Source organism: Ictalurus furcatus, chromosome 18, assembly GCF_023375685.1.
Source record: "Ictalurus furcatus strain D&B chromosome 18, Billie_1.0, whole genome shotgun sequence".
Lineage (NCBI taxonomy): Eukaryota > Metazoa > Chordata > Actinopteri > Siluriformes > Ictaluridae > Ictalurus > Ictalurus furcatus.
The window spans coordinates 3,649,321-3,673,428 of NC_071272.1; the positions used below are offsets into that span (position 1 = coordinate 3,649,321).

Genomic DNA, 24,108 nt, shown 5'->3' on the forward strand with positions numbered 1-24,108 from the left:
ATTGAATGCGCAATGGGTCTGTCAATAGACACTTGTGCTGAGGAGGGAATTAGCTTATCTTCCTTTAAATGTCAAGGCACTATATCACCGGAGAGCGTTCAAATAAAGGCTTGATGTGTTTGTGCTTGGGAAATGCTATTCCCAGAGACGTTTCTCAGCGAGTACAAGCTTGAATCTTTTTATCACTTTCTTTTGTCACCGATAATTCACAAGGTTAGATTTAGCATATGCTCTTGAACGCATTAAAACCTGTTGGGCCTCGTAATCATAAACCAAGTGAAGAAATTCTTAGGACAAAGCAGGACTTTTGAGACTGGTTCCAGATGCAGGAAACACAAACGTCTACTGCCAAGTGCTAATAACCCGAAATTATGGAGTCCAATGAAACCCCTTAGGCACACAGTGCTCAGCATTGAATTTACAGAAGGTATTGCAAATGTTTCACAAATGGCTGAAATGAGTCTAAAAAGTAAGAACAGGTGCATTAGACTTCAGGGAAGGTGGTGAAGGGTCAAATTGACAGGTGCAGTGCTTCAGTTCGATGTTGTAGCAAATCAGACAGAAAATACTATAAGCACTGTACTGTAAAATTGATTTTATTGTCACTCCAATCTTCTTCTTGGATTAACATAATTGGGACCATCTTTAAATTTGTAACATCAAGGCATTTTAACATCCAAAAATGGGTCCTATCACTGCCAGTAGACTTACAGGGGCTTTTTAATATTACTCCTCTCAAATCTGAGAGAAGAATAGCCGACAGAATGATTTTTGATATTACTCATTATGGACTCATTATGCTTTGTCTGGGTACGCATTATACTGTAGCGTGCTACTAAAATGCACCAAAGATAGCCTGATCAAAGTGGGCCGTATTCATGGTTGAGTTAAATGCATGTGTTGATTTAAATCAATTGATAATTTGATTGAATACAGAAATTCAGACCTCAGCTCTATCTACAGACCTAAATGCTATTCACTTCCACACACGATTTTATGGAGATATGAGAGATCCTGATCCTTTCTGCTCTCCGGACCTGCGTGATCTGTTTCGGCTGTCCTACCTCTGGATGGAGCTCTCATCTACTCCAATTCCAGATTGCTGGGACTACGGCTGCTTCTAAGCCCAAACAGACTTCATATAGATCCATAATGAACTTTTTCACACTATCTGTTGTTACCCAGATGAGGACGGGTTCCCTTCTGAGTCTGGTTCCTCTCAAGGTTTCTTCCTCTTAACATCTTAGGGAGTTTTTCCTCACCACCGTCGCCACCGGCTCGCTCAGTTGGGATAAATTCGCAATTTTAATATCTGTATACTGTGTTGATAGTTCTGTAAAGCCGCTTTGAGACCATGTCTATTGTAAAAAGCGCTATATAAATAAAACTGAATTGAATTGAAAATATTCAGACAGGTGTGTGGGGTGACGTTTGCTGAAAACAGCATTGTGTTTGTTTTAAGTTACTCATGATTCTATCCTTGGACTGTTAGATGTAAGCGCTGCTGTCGAACAAATTGACGTAACCACAACTTCACACTTAAATTCATGTTTTGGTCTATAAATACTACAGAATGCCATTCAAGAGACATAGTTAGGCAATTAGGAAGAGCATCAGAGAAGACATCAGAGAATTTTAGAAATCAAAAACGTTTTTGAGCTCAATGAAGGAAATTTTATATGCATGACATTATGAATTAACTTAAAGTGAGCCATAAGCACATAGCACGTGAGTGCTCGGTCAGCTTATCCTTCAAAAACCATAGTCACATTTTCTTTACAGAAGAATGACCAAACCAGTGAACTAACAAAAATATTGGCATTGTTGATTCATTTGACAGCTCAAAATAGTGACATAAAAACTGGATTAAATAGCCTGCACACACATTACAATTTCCTTAATTTAGCCCTTAATTTACTATCTTGTGTCTTCATTAAGCTGTACGCACAGTTAACTGTTAGATCACAGGATAAAAAATAAACGACAATATAATAGGCTGTGCTGGATCAAGTGCTATTTTATAAGCTGCTGAATAACAAGGAAGGAGGTCATGTTGTTACATTAAACCACATTCACTGTGATTAATGGGCTCATTACATCTAGGACTATTCATGCAGCAACATAATTGGCAATATGCTAGACTCATATTAGATAATTATTTGATTGATTGCCATCTTCTCGTTTATATATCATCATATTCATCGCTTTTATTTTTGAATTGAAATTGTATCTTGCGTTTATGATGTATTGCGTTACAAATGACAGAAGTTTCTAAGTACTTGTGTTTAAAGGCGGTGGTCTAGACACTGTTGAGACAACTCTGATCAAGAAAGATCTGGCAACCACAGAGCCATGGTTATCACATGTGGGTGATTTTTAAGAATCGCTCAGAAAATCCACTTAAGCAGTGACTCTGAATACGAGGAACGTTCCCTACTTATATGCTGACAGAGCAACATATTCGTAAACAGCTTCAGAACTCTGTCACCTGGATTATCTTCAGCGCACTGTCATGTGAGAGAATAAAGCCTGAATAAATTTGTCTGAACCCCAGTGATTGACACATGCATTACCTGCGACACAGAGAACTCTGACCCAACACTCCACGTCACAAGACAAAAGGTCCTGCTGTACTGTGACACTCATTCTAGCTCTGCTAGAGCCCTTACATTCGTCACTGACTTGATTAAATCATGTTAACACCGTGGAGGATATGCTGTATACAATTATCAACGATCTCCCCTACTGCACAAAGGATTGCAATCACGTCCAGGGAATGTTTGCTTCGTGACTACGTATAATCCTGCAATACAGAAATGGTGAACAAATAAACCAACTAATAACAACTCGAATTGAGTTCACAATGTTACGCTACGTCAATTAAGTAAAAAGAATCAAAATATACGTATTATTTCATCTCTTTTTCGCTACTCCTGACACCGGCATAGGAGTTCTGCAAGAAAATGGACATCCATCTTGGCTAGTTCCTTGACAATATCAAGTGACCCTGACCCAGTGGAACAGCAGAGGCCAAGAAAGTGCACGTGAAAATAAAAAAGCATCGATGACGTTCATTCGAGGAGAAACCAAGAGTATTTTTCATACACTGCAAAAACTGTACTCAAAAGTACCCAAATATTTCTCTGAATGCACTGTAAATGATGCTGCCCTTTCCAAGCTCCTAACTGTGTGATGCTGGATTCAGAGCTCTTGCCTGCATTAAATAAGGAATGATGGGCTGTCATGGGATAAGAGGAATATCACACCTCGGGCCATAGGAGGTGTCAGGAGGTGTGTTTGAAAGACCATACCTCCTCCTGCTGTCACATAATATGCAATAAAAGGAGTAAAACACAGTGGGGGAAAGGGGGGGGGTGTGTTGCTACAGGAAATCAATCCACTACTCCATCAAGATGGTAACAGTACTGTAACTCTGCTTAGTGTCAAGCTGTATCACACTCCCCTGATGTGGATTATTTTCCTAGAACAACGCACGCCACCATGTTTTACTCCTAACGTATTATTCGAAGCTGTATGTAACAGCGGAAGGAGATGAAAACAATTGTTTTGTTCTCGTGTTGGTTTGGTTAGATCACTGTTTATATTGTAATATTAAGCATTCAAAAGCTTAGCCGTTATATTTATAACCAAATTTCAAAAAAAAAAAAAATGTATTCAATAATCCATAACTAAATACGTTTTAAAGGTCAGATCGCTCTAACCTCTTGAATTTACTGCCGATTGTTAACCAGTGACACACTTTCTCCAGTCCAGAGAGGACCCGAACAAGATTCAAGTGGAAATCTATGTATATAGAACAATAAAGGGATGTGATCTTTTAATACTCTTGAAGCAATTCAAGTTTCAAAGTCCAAAGATGAAAGAAGCATATTTTCTAATTCAAGCGTGATCTCTATTACAGTGCTTTTATACTAGTCGACAAATTGCGACCATCTTCTCTCCCTGGTCTTTTGATCTCATACATCCTGTGTCTCACAACTGTCTAGTAAAACAAATACTGTATATATATAAAAAAAATAAAAAAAAAACACAGAATGGAAATGAAACAATACGATAATAAGAATAAACTGCAGAATCGAGATCATCATAACAGATTCTACATTGCATAAAGTTTTACAGAATAAAGTTTTCGACCGCATCAAGCTTCCTGTCATTTGTATAAAATAATAATAATAATAACACCATTTTTTTTTATTTATGGATTTCATTCTAGTACCAGCATCCTTTAGCATTCCTCTGCTTTCCTTTTCACTGCCACCGTAATTAGCTACATCAGTGAAGAAGGTGGGAGGAGATGCAAAGAGAAGAGCATGAAGAAGAAGACAATACGATAACATGGAAGCAATGATTCACTGCTGCTTGAGTGCAAATATACTTCCTCTCAGTCCAGCCCTGACAGGCTATTTTTAACTATGTTTAATGAGTGTGCCCGTGTGTCTGACGTCTCAGGGTGGCAAAGCAACAGGGTCAAGGTGCACGCAGGCCTGGTGAGTCAGCCTGCGGTAATGAGACTATTGTTTTTACCCACCCTACACAAATATATATACTGACTGCGCAGGCTTCACCTGGCACACACTCTGCACTTACTGTCCACATGCTAGGTGTCAGAGGGCTTAGTTGTCCAAACCCTAGACAAATTAAAGGAAGAATTGACATAAAGGGCTTTATTTTGCATATTAGTATTTTGGAATCTTCATGACCATCGGTGCAGATGGTACCTCGGTGCAGAGCGGTGCTGATGTCGGATTATCAGGAGGCGTGGTTAAGAACGATACTGGGATATACAATCAAATCAACTCCAACGGCCATTTGTGTGCAGTGCAACACAGTGATGTTTCGTAATAGAGTTCATTTACAAATCTGATGTAGAATTTTAGTGAAAAAGAGAAAAAAAAAATGTTCTAATGCAGCCCCTGACCTCTGCTACAGTGCATGACCCAGCAGGGCAATTAAGCAGAAATCTATTAATCTACACTAAGAAGCAAAAACGCAGTAAAATCAACGAGCATAAAATGAGGATTGCTATCTCATTAGCAAAGGGCTCCGCCTCGCACTGCCTCTATCATGCTGGAGCTCCCTGGATACCCAAATGAATCTACATTACTAGCTAGGAGGTTATGTTTTGCTTTCTGTGGACAAGCAGTTTCAAATCTGCAGGCGCAAAGCTTCAAATATGGCTATGTAGAATTAACTGAACTCAGTGAACGCCTTGGTATGCAGTACTCTAGCAATAATTAGATCACACCCAGGTTTGGTATAAGTTCTTGCAGTTCTTAAAGAAAAGCTCCACCCTGATGTCACAAGGGGACACTGATAGCAGAGTTTCAAAGGTGTTTAATAGGAAAAAAATATGTTTTTCCAACAATCTCAGTGGTTAAGACGTTGAGCTACTGATCAGAAGGTCATGAGTTCAGACCCCAGCACTGCCATGCTGCTGCTGTTGGGCCTTTGAGCAAGGCCCTTAACCCTGAAACTGCTCGGATGTATAAGTGATAAACATCTGATGTATACGCTCTGGATAAGGGCGTCTGCCAAATGCCGTAAATGTAAACATAATGAGACAGCAAACACTGGACTCAAGGGTCCAGAATGCAATGCAGTGACACATTTGCACAGAGTTATGGCAGAGACTTGGCAGGTTGAGATGTATGAGCACATTAGTGCTGTTGAAGCTTTGGAAGCTAATCTGTATGAGCAAACTGTACAGATAAGACTAAAGGACTAAAGGTAGGCAATGTTCAATTTGAAGATTAATATACAACCCCAATTCCGAAAAAATTGGGACAGTATGGGAAATGCTAATAAAAACAAAGAGGAGTGATTTACCTAATCAACTGCATAGTTTTTTTTTGTTTTTTTTTGAAGGTAAACGTTTATTTTGAAATTGATGCATGCAACACGTTCCAAAAAAAAAGAACAACATTCCCCAAAAATAAACCGGTAGGATTTTGTGCATTTCACCTTCTACAGTGCACAATATAAGTAAAAGATTCAAGGAATCCAGTCAAATCTCAGTGCGTAAAGGGCCAGGCTGAAAACCACTTCTGAATGCGCGTGATCTCCGATCCTTCAGACGTCACTGTCCTAAAAAACGTCATGAGTCTATAATGGAGATCCTGACATGGGCTCGGGAATACTTTGATAAACCTTTTGTCAGTCGACACCAATCGCCGCTGCATCCACAGATGCAAGTTAAGGCTTTACTATGCAAAGCAGAAACCACACATCAACACTGTCCAGAAGCACCGCCTACTTCTCTGGCTCGGTCTTATCTGAGATGAACAGTAGCACAGTGGAATCGTGTTTTGTGGTCCGACGAGTCGACATTTCAAATAGTTTCTGGACAAAACAGCCGTCGTGTTCTCCGGGCCAAAGAGGAAAAGGACCATCCAAGCTGTCCAAAAGCCAGCATCTGTCATGGTATGTGGGCGTGTCAGTGCCCATGGCATGGGTAACTTGCACATCTGTGAGGGCAGCATTAATGCAGAAAGATATGTACATATTTTGGAGCAACATATGCTGCCATCCAGAGAAGGACAATGCCAAGCCACATTCTGCCCGGATTACAAGCGCATGGTTGCGTAAACAGAGAGTGCGGGTGCTAGCATGGCCTGCCTGCAGTCCTGACCTGTCTCCCATTGAGAATGTGTGGCGCATTATGAAGCACAAAATAAGGCAACAAAGGTCCCGTACAGTTAATAAATTAAATTCACAAAATAAAACATCAAATAACGTGTTAATAATGTGTGTTTAAAATATTACTGGGTGAATTGAATTTTCAAATGATACTTTTTTGTTGTTTTTTTTTGTTTTGTTTTTTTGCATTTTCCATACTGTCCCAACTTTTTCAGAATTGGGCTTGTAATTGTTCAGAGTGGATTTTTTTTTTTCTTCAAGTATGACGCTGCAGAATATTCCATGCAATTACACTAAACATACCATTATTGAGAGCATTCTTGTGTTCTCCGAGTTAAGCCTGCTATTTCATTACTGACTTCCCCCATTAATCTTCAAGAGTCATATCACATGCTGTAACTCCGGCCCAGAACATCATTTAGAAAATGGAGTCTGGAGTCCCATGCATTTCATTATCTTACCTACGCCTGCATAAACATTCAGTCATTTAAACACAAAAAAGCCAGCAAGAATGGTTTCTTGCCATTGCAAGCAGGCGATCAGGAGGAACCTTAGCACTAGAGCTTGCGATCCACAATCAGGAATAGGAAACCCAAAGAGGAACCTGATCATTAGTAAAAGCATGATAATCTGGAAAATTGCCCACTTTCAACAGAAACAATAGTAGCGTAGGATGCAATTAAGAGGCTTTCCTTTACAACACAATGAAATTTACTGTTAGCAAGTCAATCAGAACAATACTACTCCAAGCACCCATTGTCAATGTTATATGCTGGCCATATAAAACATTTGATTATATTCCACACAGCCTGTAAGGTTTAACCAAACATTAATGAATACTTCATTCCAAAAGTGTGGAAGAGTACTTTACCACTCTCAATTATTCTGGGCAGGAGATGATTGTAAAAACATCGCCTAAAAAAAACCAAATCCAATCTTCAACCGTCTAGCCTGGGTGAATCTGTGCCCACTGTTGCCTCCGATTCATGTTCTTGGTAGACAGGAGTGGAACCCAATGTGGTCTTCTACTCTTGTAGCCCATCTTCCTCAAGGTCCGAATGTGTGAGATGCTTTTCTGTTCACCACAGTCTGGCGCTTCTCTTAACAAAGCGTCTGCGCCCACAGAGCTGTTTTGCTTTGCACTATTCTGTGTAACACTCTAGAGACTGCTGTGTGCAAAAATCCCAGGAAATCAGCCATTTCTGAAATACTCAAACCACCTTGTATGGCACCAACGAGCGAGCCAAGGTTAAAGCCAATGAGAACCCTGAGATTTTTCCCCATTCTGAGGTATGGTGTGAACATTAATTGAAGCTCTTGACCTGTATCTGTGTGATTTTATGCATTGTGCTGTTGCCACATGATTGGCTGATTGGGTTATTGCATGAATACATGAGCAGGTGTACATGTGTTCCTACTAAACTGTCTGGTGAGTGTATGCAAACATACAAATGTGGAACTCATTTTCAACCAAAATGCCAGATAGAGATAGTACAACCTTACAATAGTAAGCTCATGCTATGTTTATCAAATTTTGCATGCACTGATATATATATATATATATATACTGTATTACACTTTCATCATGTTGAACTAGAAACAATTCCAGTATCTCATGAGACAGCCGTGAGATTTTATGATATTGGTTTTCAACCTAGATTTACAGGATGTGTCACACCCTCATCATTTCCTCAAGAGTGAGTGGAGACCAAGAGAGTATGATTAGAATGAATGATCTGTACACAGTTTTAGGCAAATCTCATTGTGTGTAAGTAACGAGAAATGAATGGGTGTTTTACAGAATCCATTACTGTTGCTTTACTTTGCACGGCTACTTCGCATCAATGTAAGAGCTGAATGTGAAATATCTGAGGGGGGGGGGAATACACAATTAGCTGGTGCTAGCATTACAAATGAGTGAAAACTCTTTTGAAGACTTAGTTCAACTGCAAGTGTTAGTAATAGGAATTGTTCATTAACTGATATTTAGCTGTCACACCCATTGGTCTACATACAGCAGAGCAATAACTGTTCATTTTGGCAGCACTGATTACATTACAGAAAGAAAATGACTTCTCGTACAAGCCAATAAGCTTAAAGAAACATAGCGGGTCTGTCGTATATGCTGTCCCGCCTCTAAAACGGTTGCTTTTAAATCAACTGCAATACGTATATGAAACGGAATACCATGAAAGGAATTAAAAATACTGTAGCCCCATGACTTATCATCGTTACGAACCAGTCATTCTGAACGATTCTTATGGGTGTTGCACTTATTTACTGTTTTGGGGCCAGTTGCACCAGCTGAACATATGTAAGTTTGATCATAAGGCGTAAAGGGCATAAAGTCGATCCGAAACCATACACAGAGAGTAGGACTATATTGTATTTGACCATTGTGTGCTTTTCTGGCTTGGGCTCTTGCGCAACAAAGACATTTTAGTAATGAGACAAAAGGTAACAAAGTAGCTATAGATTTAATCTGCCTTTGAATTTGCTGATGGACAGAATAAAGTTAAAATGCTCTACCTTGGCAATAATATCAAGTCGACATATGACATTTCGCACTAGTTTGTTACACTGTCTGATATTTAAACACGTTCATACAGTATGTATCTTAACAAACAGACCACGAAAACACTTCCCACATACAGGATCAACCCATCCATCTATTTTCTGTCCCGCTTATCCTACACAGAGTTGAGGGGGAGCCTGGAGCCTATCCCAGGGAACTTAATAGTAGGAACTTTCGTCTCATAAAAACAAGCATGGGAATAAACTCCACTGATAGAGTTAACCACTGATAACGTAAACCCCTACTTATTAGGCACGAGGCCACTGGCTGCACAGACTTACTGACAGCCATTCTGACATTCTGGTGGTTCGAAAGCTGTAACATCGAGAGAAACAGACATAGCACTTGCATGCAAAGTAGGGGGAGAGTGCCGTGTGAAGATTAGCGAAAGAGTGGACGAAAATGAGTGAAAGTGAGGCAGGGCGGGAATGCAGCTGGCCCCACAATGTTTTCCTTTCTGCCACAGACTTGCAGCATATGAGTGGCATATGCTGCTTCCCCACCAAGTTCTGGCACAGTGATGCATTCCACAGCCAGTGAGACGGGGCCAGGTGCAAGCATGCCAGCTTGCTACAGCATCCTCTCTGCCCAAAAGCCATTGCACCACTCCCGCTGTTCACATTTTGGCTTCCTGAAGGCTAAACAGCACTAAGACTGCTGGAAGGAAGTAGCTGGTGAGGTTACGTCGACCTTAAATTTACAGTGGTTTGTAATGCCGGGCTGCACTGCGGACAAATTACTGTACATCCTTGTAGGGGCTGCGTAACTATTCACCCGAGGTTAGATATGAAGCTTGCGGGATGAAGAAAGGCCACATGCAGCTCAATCTTTTGTTTGTTTTTTTTAACATATCTTTCTTTCTGTTTTCGTTTTCCATGTCTAAATCATCCCTCTATTCATCACCAACAAATATGGTGGATAAAACCTGATCTACTTACAAAAAACAACAGTGCAAGCCATACACAAAGCAGGACGATCTGTTTTTCCTACATGTTTGATAATGGTCTAAATTAACCACTTAGGGTTTGCAATTGAATCCAGCACTGGGTAGAACTGCAACAAAAACCAGTGTTCAGACCAACTTTAAATGTGTTTCATAGTTGATATTTTGGGTAAAATATTTGACAGTACTGTATTGCACAGTAAACAAACTACAGTAACTACAGTAAAAAAATTTTAAAAAGAACTACAGTAAAATCTTAACTGTAAAACTAGCCACCAGAAGCATTTACCTAGGGTAGCAAAGCAGGGTAAGTGCAACAAGTTTAAACTGGAAGTAAAGCTACAGTAGGCAATGCTAGGTAACGTTAGCCTAGCTAGCAACCCTGATATTTCAAATAGGCAGTCCCTCATATGTGGCGTACTTATTTCTAAGTTTTCCCGTTGTATTCTGTCACCGCTGTTCTCACTATTCGTTTTTAGAAAATCCTTGTTGTGTATTTTGATAAGGTGGTCCTATGTCAAATGAACAGTACTGGAAAGAAACATTACAGAAAGAATGCTGTAGATATTAATTACAATAACTCCCTGGCAAGTCTGCTGCCATAAAAAGATTTTTTATTGTCGAGGACATCTCTAGATTTACAGAAAACAAAAGAATCTCTCTTTCCCGATTTTGTGGAATTTTGTCCCGCAAGTGGAACGAGCAGACAGTTTTGTCCCTTGTGCATGTTCAATATTCATGCCGGCACACACAAGATCTACATTTTATTACTAGCAGAGACAGTCAGTCCCTCTGCAGATTTCAGGAGTCAGTCAAGCACAACAGACAGCGTCAAACATCCTGAGATGTAGCGTAGTGCATATATTATAGTCCTGGAAATGAAAACACAATCCATATCCTGTAAAGGACTTGTGATATCCAAGCTACTTACATCGTAAAGAATATCGGTCCATCCTTCCATGGTGATGCACTGGAAGACGGTAAGTATGGCGAACAAGATGTTGTCAAAGTTAGTGATTCCGTGGTTCGGTCCTTTCCACGCACTGCCTTTCTTACACTCCGTGCCATTGGGACACTGCCTAGATGAAAGCTCCGAGCCACATGGGTGATCTGCTGCCAGCTCTTCTACAGATATACACACAACACACACACACAAAGAAATCAACAAGTCTTTCGTACCTAATGTTGTTTCGAATATACAGTTTATTTTTTAAAGAAATAAATGCTGACATTGTTTCAGAAGAGAATGTGATCCACAAAGTCAGCATTTAATTCTTAAAAAAGCAATATCTTGCTGATTGCTTTTCACGAGAAGTTCAAGAAAGCGCACACATTACAACCTGAATTTAGTATCTCATGGCTTTCATAGGCAGGGGTGTCAAAGGCTCTGGGTTACTGATCGGAAGGTCGGGGGTTCAAGCCCCAGCACCGCCAAGCTGTCACTGTTGGGCCCTTGAGCAAGACTCTTAACCTTCTCTGCTCCAGGGGCGCTGTATCATGGCTGACCCTGCACTCTGACCCCAACTTCCTAACAAGCTGGGGTATACGAAGAAAAGAATTTTACCGTGTATATGTACATGTGTCCAATAAAGACTCATTAACTATATATTTTTAAAAAAGGCAAAATAATAGGATGTTCTGATCAAGTGGTATATTACAAGCTGCTGAATACATTCACGGCATTTGGCAGATGCCCTTATTCAGAATGACTTTTATGACATTCATCTCATTTTATACAATTGAGAGTTAAGGGCCTTGCTCAGGGGCCCAGCAGCGGCAGCTTGGCGAACTCAAGACCTTCCAATCGGTAGGCCAACGTTTTAACCACTGAGATAATACTACAACGAATTATGAGGGTAGAAGCCATATTGTTAGACTTGAAGCAAATCTGATAGCAAAAAAATAAATAAATAAAATTCCTTCTGCATTTTCTAGCCCAAAGTTGGTGGTCTGGACGCTCCTGAGAAACCCGTCTCGGAAGCAGATTTTCAATGAAAATCTGGCAACCTCGGTGTAACTACATGGAGGTGATTTACATAATCCGAATGAGGAGCCCAGAAAATTTACTTCAGCAGGTGTTAACAATAAACGAGATAAATATATCATCATTTATTTTAAAACATATCATCAACCTGAACAGACTTAAACCATCTACGGCCCTTTGCTATGAAGCGCACTCGGCTCTACCACAGACTAATTATGATGTCTGTTTCTTTCCCTTGATAAAATTTATATTGAAAGTTAATAAGCTGTTAGACTGTTTAATATGACACCAAAATAAGCTCATTTACATTTGTGGGAGCCTGTTTGATTATTTTTTTTTATTTTTTTTTTTTCAGGCAATTAAGAATGTCAGATAAAATTCTCAAAGGACTGTAATCAGGAATTTTTTTTTAAAAAATCCACTGTGGTAATATGCTACATACACTGAAGCAGAAAAGATCGCTTAGTCATACTGGCTTCATCTTCAGCCGATAGATTATACTAACCTGTCCCGTTTTTGAAGCAGGTCTTCTGAAACTTGCCCATGTAGAGCTCCACTCCTATAATGGCGAACATGACAATGGCAAAGAAGAGCAGCAGGCCGATCTGCAGCAGAGGAACCATGGCCTTCATTATGGACTTCAACACCACCTGTAGACCTGACGTACACAGACTGTTATTTGTGATCAGTGTGTATGTTGTTATGGGTGCATAACCAATTATTTGCTTCTACACACTTACTAGGAATTCCTGACACCAGTTTGAGAGGTCTCAGCACTCGCACGGCCCGCAACGTCCTCAGGTCAAAGTCTGAACCCACCTTGGCCAAAATCCTGCAAGACACGCAGAAATATATATTGCTAGCACAGCTCACAAAAAGTACACACAAAAAATACAAATACAATTTCACACAAAAAAATATCCCGTGCACTCGTAAAATAACCCAATGCACTGCTTAGGGTTAGTGCTCAATTAATGAAGAAGTCTTTATTCGTCACGTATACATTACAGCACAGTGAAATTCTTTTCTTCACATATCCCAGCTTGTTAGGAAGTTGGAGTCAGAGCGCAGGGTCAGCCATGAAATGGCACCCATGAAGCAGATAGGGGTAAGAGCCTTGCTCAAGGCCCAACAGTGGCAGATTTGGCAGTGGTGGGGCTTGAACCCGCGACCTTCTGATGAGAAACCATTGAGGCAACATTTCAGACACACTGATCCGTTCAAAATGGATGAATATTTCCAGTACTCCGAAGCACTAGCTCTTGTTCCTTCCTGAATAAATTCCAGCAATGAGTGTCTTTGATTATCTGACCACTCATCAGAATGAAATAAATTCAGCCCCAAATGCCGTTTGAATCAAATCCTTTTCTGTGGGATGGTTATATTTAACAGTTAAAAAAAGACCAGGCGATATTTTTCAAATCTTCAATTGTCCAGTTTGGGTTTTTTTTTTTTGGTAAACCTGTGCATACTGTAGCCTCAGATTCGTGTCTTGGCTGACAGGAGTGGAACTCTATATGGTCTTCTGCTGTTGTAGCTCATTCACCTCAAGGTTGTGTGTGTTGTGTGTTCTGAGATGCTTTTCACCTCCCCATGGTTGTAAAGAGTGGTTGCTTGAGTTACTAGTTCTCAAGTTCTTTAGAGAACCATCTATCCACTGGTGCGTTAAAGAACCCAGAAATGGTTCTTCACAGCAGTGCCAAAAGGAACCATGTTATCATAAGTTCTCTTAAAAAAAACAACAACAACAAAAAAAACCCTTAGTTAGTGCTTTAAGGAACCAAAGTAAGGTTCTGAAGAGTGATGCCAGGAGAACCTTTCCCAATCCCACAAAGAATCTTATAGGGTTCACTTTAACCTGTTAAGCAATGATCCCTTGATTACCCAATACACTGCTCTGAAGAACCTATAAAGAACCATAAAGAACTTATTTAATCTCCAAAGAACCATATAGGTCAATACAAAGAAAAATGGTTCTTGACAAGAAAACGGTTCTTTGTAGAACCTATAATGCTGCGAAGAACCATTGAAGAACCTTTATTGTTAAGAGTGTAAACTGGGTAGCAGGACTAAGCACTTCCCTCTTCTTCAAGAAAAAAACTATACATTTTGGTGAATTTTTGCTGTCTTATTTTCTGTTAACAAACGCATCAGTGACTATTTTGTAAGGTTATACGCAGTGCTGGATATTAGTCACTGTTTTCTCACTATTGGCACTTCAATTGTTTAACTGACCAGTACTAAAAGCACACTGTGTCGTTACCTCCAAAACAACGTTCTCCTTAGATGACTGAACAAAACCCCTAAATGGGGGTGTTCTGGGAAAATTTGCATAATCTGACCTAATCCCATCACGAATCCACTTTTGAGGTGACAGTGATTTGATGTTGCCTGGGAGACGAAGCAAGCTAGCATACCACACATGAGCCTAGATATAAGGAATTAGCCTCATTGAGCACTGGACTGGAACCAGCATGTGCATCTTCCTGAAAGTACCATTGTCCGTGTTATATCATATTCTTCAGCCCTTGGGGAACAAAGTCACAGGGCTTTTATAACACAACTCTGTACATGTTGCATTTGAACCAGATACAGAGGACGGTCGAATGAAAAGGAGGGAGCATTGCAAAGGAGAAAAGCTGAGGGGCATAGACTGATGAGAGTAGATGTGAGAGAGAGAGAGAGAGAGAGAGAGAGCAACAGCAAGGATGGATAGATGGAAAACAGATGGAGGAGAAGCGAGAATTAAGTAGGCGTAGAGAGCAGAGGAATGGAGATGGCTAGAAGGGGCAGGAGGAGAAAGGCAGAGCACAAGATGAGGTGGAGAATGGAATGTGACGAGGCAGGGAAAAAAAAATGGGTATAGGAAGAGAGGAGGACATCACTGAAGCTGGAGTTAAAAGATCATCCAGTGACTGTGACAGAGCTGTCGTAACACCCCCGTAACGCATCCACCCACTTGCCATACACAAACTGAAGCAGACGGAAGATCAGCTGACAAGTGGCGGTGAAGAAAAGACAGAATTTTTTTTCTTTAAAAAAATAAATAAAATTTCAGCAAGGCCATCTTGTGGCTAAATAAATAAATATATAACTAAGTAAAGAATAGCTCTTATTATTATTATTATTATGTTGATGTTGTTGTTGTTGAACACATTTTTAGTAAGGTCCTCTGGTGATAATAAATAAATTCACTTCCGCTAACTAGTGTTTGAAAAAAGCACATTAAAAAAAAAAATTCAAAAATTTATTGGACCATATTGTCCAATAATATCCACCCCATCATAGCAGGATCTTAGTAAGATATATACAGTGTATGTATGTATATTCTAAATGTTCTAGTCAAGCCAGAAGGATCCAGAGTGAGAAAGAACAGTGCTTTTTAATATCCATCTTATCACCAGAACCATACATCTCCACAGAGGGGGGCCCTGGGCTCAGCCACAGGAAATATGGTTGGGAATGATATCAGCCAGCAGTCACATAAACACTACACACACACACACACACACACACACACACATATATACAAACACACTCTCGCACACATGCACAGATGAGGAGACTGACATTTTATTCAATGCTCCTTAGCTAGACACCTACCGTCGTTTAGTCGGAAAACATCAGACAGATTTTCCTTTAAAGACCTGAGTAACGTGTTATGCAGTTAACCTGGATTTACTTATTTATAGTGAAGCAACTGGCAAAGAAGAATAATACAGACAAGTGGCTCTGAAAGTGGAGTTCAGGATCCCCAGAGGTCTGTAAAGTATAGCAAGGGAGTCCATTTTCAAGCCCACTAATGTAAAAGTTCTTATTTATTATTTATTAGGAACCCATTAGTATTTTATTAATATTTGATTAATATTTTCCAGACAGAGGACATAACATGAATAAACTAATTAAAAAACGTGTGTGAATTTGCTAAGCCCTGACTTCATAATTCCCTAATGACGGTTCTATTCTTTTCTCTTATTCTGTGGATAGATGAGTGAAAAAGAGAACGACAGAGAGGGAGAGAGGTGGAGTGGGGTGAAGGGTAGTTCAGACACTCCATAGTAGACAGTCCTGTTGGGTAATTACTGTTGTACCCAGCTGCATCGTGTTAGAATTGCGGTTTTCACACCTCTGGATAAGTGATGGAGCACTCCCAGGAGTGCAGCATCAAAGAGTGTCCTGTCACTCGGTATGGAGGTGGGGTGCTGACACAATAGCTGTGCAATGTGAGCAGAAAGCTCACTCAAAACAGCTAAAAACAGGCTTCGCAGGCTAGTCCATGACGCAACTAGTGACGTTTTCTTAGTGGCCCATGGTAAAGCCTTACACTTTTGTTCATATTGCAGGACTTTAACCTGTAGCAGACATCCAACTTCAAAAACGTGTTTTTCCTCTCTTTTCCCATATCTCCTGTGTGGTTAGGATATCTTGTAAGAGAGCCAGATTGAACCCAGTGATTGGCAGGAACACCTCCATGCTACCTGTGTATTTTTTGTATATTCCACTGCTATACTAGCTTTTGTATTTTGCAGCTGTTTAAAATGTTAAATAGTAGATGCCAGGTATTTTTCCATTTCAAGAAACTGGCAATTTGTATTTTTTAATTTTTTTTTTAAAATAGGCTAATATTACAAATTTAGCCTCTCAGCATGTGTTGTGGTTACATGTGGTTACCAATGTGTTATGGAGACCAGAACTACTTTCACGACAATTGTTTTGTGTGCTTTTGTTTTTGTTCTGGTCCTGTCTCCGTCCATGTCACGTCATTGGTGTTTTTACCTGATTGTGTTCACCTGTTCTGTGTTTTGCCCTTGACTAGTTTGTCTGTTTATACTAGGGGTGTCCAATCTTATCTAGAAAGGGCTGTTGTGGGTGCAGGTTTTCATTCTAACCAAGCAGAAGCCACACCTGAGTCTACTGAAAGCCAAGATCAACTGATTAAACAGGTGGAAACAGGTGTGGTTCCTGCTTGATTGGAATGAAAAGTTGCACCCATACCAGCCCTTTGTGTATATCATTGAGCACCCCTGGTTTATACTCTGTCTGATTTGGCAATGTCCCATTAAGTCCAAGCCTTGAAGCAAGTTCGTTGCCATCTTCGTTGGTCCTACTGTTTGACCTTCATCAGCTTCATCAGTTTATGATTATGGATTATCCCAGTGTAGTCCTGTCTGCTTGTGTTTTGACCCATGGACACCAAATATGATTGGATTGGCCCAAATAAACTACATTGCATTTTCACACTTGCATCCTGCCTCCTACTTTCACATCTTATAGCCAATACAGCATGCAGTGCAGTTTCTTTTGTTTAGTTTGGATTACATTTGCTATTTCACGCTCTAAAAGAGTCTGTTTATTACTCTGACTTCCTGTTGGCATAAAAAGCTTAAATGTCTAATTGGATTACACAAAAAAAAAACTCTTATTCTTCTTATTATATAAAGAACAAAAACAAGACACCCCCTCCCTTCCCGGAGCCCATCCTCGGCTGATTAGCGCCAATTCATTTCCTGAACTCGTTGCCACTATCTAACGTCTCTCACTATTTTACTCTATGCCTGGCCATTTCTCCATACGCGTTAAGCCGTGATGCAAGCCCTTCTGTGGAACATGAACAGAGTTCACGGCTTCATCGTCTTGACCATCTACGGTGTCACATGACCTGCGTGGCCAGGTGTGGGATGTACTTCCCATAATACCCTCCATGAGCAGGCTGATGAAGTCATTCATTCAGCCTAGTGTGAGCCGTCAGTGTCAAATAACACTCACAGAGATTTGTACTCTGACTATAAAAAAACATGAATAAGCTCAATCTTATCATTTATATATTATGACAAGAGTAAAGGCGAGGCTGCCTAAGCGTACTTATGTTATCGGAGCTACGGTGCCAGCAGCAGGAGCAGGGTACAGGCAGCTCTCTAAAGAGGCAATGAGTAACTAGAGCTCAAATCTCCTGTGTGCAGTCACTTCCTTCAATTAAAACAGCACAATAAGAGAGTGTTTTATTCCTAACCTGCACATCATCCCTTCTGTCTCTCACTATCTCTCTAACTGCACTCCAAAATGCTAATAATTATGCACTGGCACTTATGCACTCATAATTAAGCAGCCCCAGTCAATCTTTCAGTAATAGCAAAAGTAAAGCAAGACTTTTAAAAGAAATCTACATTTTTATCTCTGTCCTGTCTTTCATTAGTCCCTTCCAGCCTCTGAGTAAAAACAACTGCTACGGTGAACAAACATGGCTTCCAGCATACAAATAAAGCATACAAAGGCCCGTTCCCTTTTTAAGCCAATTATTGTCTCCTCCTTTCAGTATCATTTCCTCAATCAATCCATTAGCCTTGTAAACAATGGTGCGCAGTGTTGTGGCTACCAAGACATACACAGAGGTATAATCAAGTTTGTCTGCGTTATTTCACTTGTCTAAATCAATCAAACTTGTCTAGGTGGCCAAAACAGAACAAATGACTTCTAGTAGGTATTTTTCATGTGTTGGTTTGGGTGGAGGTGGAACTGGACTGTGTGTCTTTTTTAAAAACTGGGCACTTTGTACACTGCACATTCATACAGTAATCCAATCAGCCAATCATGTGGCAGAATCCATAAAATCATGCACATACAGGACAAGAGCTGACATCAAACATTAGAATGAGGGGAAAAATGTGATCTCAGAGACTTGTTGGTGCCAGATTGGCTGGTTTGTGTATTTCAGGGACTGTTCATCTCCAGGGAGCAGCGGTTCTGCGGGCGGAAACACCCTGCTGATGAGAGAGGAGAATGACCAGACTGCTTTGAGCTGACAGGAAGGCGATAATAGCTCTAATAGCACGTCTTTACAAAAGTGGTGAGCAGAAAAGCATCTCACTACACGTCCAACCTTGAGACAGATGGGCTACAACAGCAGAAGGGGCCATCAGATTTCACGCCTACCAGCAAAAAACAGGGAACCAGATCCAAACTGGGCAGATGAAGATTAGCAGGCCCAGACCTATGATTGAACAATCCCGTGTAAATTTAAACGCTAAGCCAGCGTGATCCACAATCCTCATTTTCGATGTGACGTATTTCACGTTTGACGCATGGTCAGAGCTTTACGTAAATATACGTGCGACTCATTTTGTGTTACAAAGTGCATATGCATCATTCATAAATAAAACCCTGGGGGTGTTTTCACCTACTTCTTCAGGAGGGTAGTAGAGCATCATTACTTTATTACAGGCCTCAGAGCTCAATCAGGCCGTGAACACAGAGAGAGAAAATTAAAAAGATTTGCAGAGCGTGTCTCAGGCAGAGTGTTAAACTGCTTCTTAGCACCTGCTTGGGCTGCTTTACCGGTTAGACGCACATGGAGACGTATACACACGTACACACAGATTGTGTGGGCACACACACACATGGGCACGCACACACACACACACACACACACACACACATACGCACTGTCTGTCTCTTTCTCTCTCTTACACATACACACATAGCGAACATTGTACACTGAGCACTGTACGTCAAATATGCCATTTGGATAAATGTTAATTATTACATATGCTGCTGATAAAACTTTATATCACATTGCTGTGGAATTGTCAAATATGACTGGCCAGAAGGTGTTGATGTTGATCAAATTTCTATAAGAGCAGCTATAAGTGCTCCTTCTAATATGTTATGGTTTCTATAGTAACAGCTAGTTCACAGGGACGTGTATGACGGACGCTGTACACTATCTAATAATAAGTGAGTTTAAAAAAACATGCTATTGTTCAACAAAGAAAAACATATAATGGTTGCTATGGCAACATACGGGGTTGGGGGTTCGAATCCCACCTCCGCCCTGCGTGCGCGGAGTTGGCATGTTCTCCCGTGCTTTGTGGGTTTCCTCCCCCAATTCAAAGACACGCACTATAGGTTGATTGTCATTTCCAAATTGTCCGTAGTGTGTGAATGTGTTTGCGATTGTGCCCTGTGATTGGGTTTGCACCCCGTCCAGAGTGTCCCCCATCTTATGCTCTGAGTTCCCACGGATAGACTCCAGGCTCCTTGGGACCCTTGTAGGATAAGCAATATGAAAAGATGGATGGAAGGAGTCTCCACTGTAAGGCAAAGCTGAAACTTTAGGTTTTCCACCATAGCGGAGTCTTCAGGACAGAGAACTTGTCCAGTTTGTCTGTAGCATGCGTTTTAAGATGCGTGTCTTTTTAAAAAAAAAATTAAAATTTCTAATAAAATAAATACTGGTAAAGGAACGGCTGTTTATGGCTGTTATAAACAGATGTTTCACGAATGTTCCACATTAAATGTAACTATAAGCTGATAAAAACTACAACCTATTGTTCTTCAATGAACATTTGCCTTTAATAATGAAATCCTTGGCAAATTACTTCGGTATAAATAAGACTAAAACGTATTAGGACATACTGGTATAGACAAATAAATAACTTTGTGGTTGCAACACATGATACCATTCCGTCGCAGATTATTTTCTTATAACGGCACACCCCACTTTGTTTTATTCTTAACAAAGTGTTATGTGTGCTGTATTACATGACTCATCTCGGTATCCTAATGCCCTATATTCTACATTCCTGTACTCCTCAATTCTCAGAACATACCGCAGTATAAGAGTTTTAATCCTGCTACAAGCTAGAACGCAAACCCCCCCCCCCCCTTCCCCCCACACACACACACACTATACATCATACATCATTTAACATGGCTATTGTTCTCCTATGAAGAGACCTCTTGATGGGTGCCGTCACTGTAGAGGGAGGACAGAAAGTGAACGCTTCTTTTCAGCGCACTGTGACATGCTATGAGTCTTTGTCTACAGAAAAAGGACACATTGCTTGAATCTCTCCTCATGTGTCTCTCATTTCTGCAGTAAACGATTCACTGTAATTGCAAAGCCCATTTTCTTTTGCGTATTTTATCTTCATTTTGTTTTCCTCCGTACTTCACTGAAGTAGGCCATAACTGAAGGGTCCGACGTAGTGCTCAGAATGATTGATGGTTACCGTGATTCATCAATGTGCTTTGCAATGGAAGGTTATTTCTGTAGTAAGTGGACGTGTGTGAGCCGGCAATCCACATTATTATATCTTTTTTTTTTTTTAATCCGGTAAAGAATACTGCACAACACTAAGCCAAATTGTTAAAGAGACCATTGTTATGAGATTAGTTTAACTGCTGTCTTGGAGGCATGTGGTCAATATGTTATTAAGCATATTACATATTGCATAGAACAATATCGTGTTTTATCGCTTAGCTCGAAAAATGCGATCGTTTCATCGCAGCTGCATTTAGAGATTGCGCGACTACTTATTTTACTAGTTGACCAGTAAATTTTTTTAAAAATTGCTTTAACTATCCAAAAACTGTTTCTGAACATCACTATTTTTGTTTTATCTATACAGCAAAGAACATATCAAACTTCATATAATATCCATATACAGGCTACAAATGACATTTTCAGCATAAGTGCTTTTTTAGACTACAGAGTTAACACAATAAATGTCTGTATCATGTTATACAAATAATGTTTGAGGCATAAGGACATACCAATTTGTAAAATGGACTCTGTGGATGAGCTGTTTTCTAAGCTGAAATGGTTGATTCTGAAACTGAAGCTCTTTATAGCTTAATGATGGGTGGAGGATGCCATGTCTACAAGATTCAAGAGTTTTATTTGCTACGTCTATTGTGCAGCACAAGGAGTAAAATTCTTGTCTCAGCACCTCAAGAAAAAAACAAAACAAAACAACAACAACAAACAGACAGGAGACACAAGACATACAAGACAGGCGTTCAATCAACAAGTAGGCATAAAAAGAGTAAAGAAATACACTTATCAGCCATAACATTAAAACCACTCTGACAGGTGAAGTGAATAATGTTGATTCTCTCGGACACAATGGCACCTGTCAAGGGGTGGGATATATTAGACAGCAAGTCAACAGTCAGTTCACAAAGTAGGCGCTTTGGAAGAGGGAAAAATGGGCACGCGTAAGGATGTGAGCGACTTTGACTTGTGTTGAATTGTGATGGCTAGACGATGGGTCAGAGCATCTCCAAAACGGCAGGTCTTGTTGGGTGTTCCCAGTATGCAGTGGTTAGTACCTACCAAAAGTGGTCCAAGTAAGGACAACCGGTGAACCTGCGACAGGGTCATGTGTGCCCAAGTCTCACTGATGCATAAGCATCATGTGTATAGCTGGGTGTGTGTGTGTATCGCTTGCCCGGGGAAGAGATGGTACCAGGATGCACTATGGGAAGAAGGCAAGCTGGCGGAGGCAGTGTGATGCTCTGGGTAATGTTCTGCTGGGAAACCTTGGGCCGTGGCATTCATGTGGATGTTACTTTGACACGTACCACCAACGTAAACAACGTTGCAGACCAAGTACACCCCTTCATGGCAACGGTATTCCCTAATTACGGTGGCCACTTTCAGTAGGATAATGCTCCCTGCCTCACTGCAAAAAACTGTAAAGGAATGGTTTGAGGAAAATGACAGTGTGTTCAAGGTGTTGACTCAGCCTCTAAGGGATGTGCTGGACAAACCAGTCCAATCCATAGAGGCCCCACCACACAACTTACAGGACTTAAAGGATCTGCTAACGTCTTGGTGCCAGATACCACAGCACACCTTCAGAGGTCTTGTGGAGTCCATCATGTGCCTTGTCAGGTCAGAGCTGTTTTGGTGGTACAAGAGGGACCTACACAATATTAGGCAGGCGGTTTTAATGTTATGGCTGATCGGTGTAAATAGCAGCATATGAAATAGGTTTAAAAACAGTATGAACAATGGATACAGCAGCATCTGTGAGGGTTTTTTTTTTTTTTTTGGCCATGTTCATCTCTGGTTTCTTTAGCTTATGAAAACTTAAACTCTAAACTAGCTGAGTGGGATCGGACAGTGATGTGCAACCTGCGGCTTCGAAGAGGCACTGGCTTCCACACAATGCTGAGTTTTCACAGCGCTGTGGAATTCACTTCGAATTTATTTCCATTATATTTAGCTTTAAACGACAACAAAAATAACTCCTGGAGGAATTCCTTTGGAAGCAAAGTGATATAAACATCACTCTGTCTCTAACAATAAAGACTCAATTTTAAAGTAAGTCTTAAAGTCTATAAGTTTTAAAGTACAACTTTTTTTTTTAAACTGTAACTAGTGAATGCATGAGTTGTCTAGTTTATGCAATCCATTTCTGTATTGCTCTCTTTTGAGTTGTTTCTTTCTTTCATATCACAGCTGTAGTATTCAGTGACCTGTAAGATTTCTTGAAAAAGCAAAAAAAAGAAAAAAAAATTCTGTCAAGTCTCACTTCATTAGCACTTGTCCATGTCTCAAGGCTATCCTCGTCTCACGCTCAACACACGCAACACACGCAACACACATGAGTCATGAAGTGTGACATGACCAAGAATAATTTGCAGTGCACGCCAAAGTACTGGGTGGTTTTGAATTTCTTTGTGGCTAGAGACAGACCTCTTTTTCTTCTGCGCTCACCTCTGTAATGACAGAATAAAACGTTCTGTCATTAACATGTATCTGTTCTTTTGCAGCAGCTCGATCAATGCTGTCTCTCAGCCATATACACACACACACACACACACACAAACAGCAAAGACAATAGCTTTGTTCAAACCCAACCCACCCAATTACACACCATTACATGCCTTCTTTCATGATTTCATAACCACTTCATAACTAATTCTTTTCTACTTTTCAACGTCTTCACCTGCCTTAATGGTGCTTTCATTTCAGTCTAGGTGGACAAAATAGTTCTGACGCATTCTGGCTCTTTAAAATGAATATAAAGCCACTAAACCTAAACTAGTATAGGGCATGGAGATAAGACAAAAAGGCAGGTGCACACCACAATCAGCTGTGAGAGAGAGGAAAGGCTTAGGGAGGAATGAGTTACTAAATAGGCACTATGTCAACAAAGACAG

The 24,108-nt window shown here is 40.4% G+C and overlaps 1 protein-coding gene across 1 annotated transcript in view; it reads right to left on the reverse strand.

Moving 5' to 3' along the window:
• Nucleotides 1-24,108, reverse strand: part of cacna1bb (calcium channel, voltage-dependent, N type, alpha 1B subunit, b) — a 129,626-nt gene that overhangs the window by 64,697 nt on the left and 40,821 nt on the right. The window contains exons 3-5 of the mRNA XM_053649045.1: nt 12,900-12,991; nt 12,665-12,817; nt 11,107-11,300 (exon numbers count right to left, since the gene is read on the reverse strand). Coding sequence (XP_053505020.1) covers nt 11,107-11,300; nt 12,665-12,817; nt 12,900-12,991 — 439 coding nt within the window. The remainder of the gene's footprint in view (nt 1-11,106; nt 11,301-12,664; nt 12,818-12,899; nt 12,992-24,108) is intronic.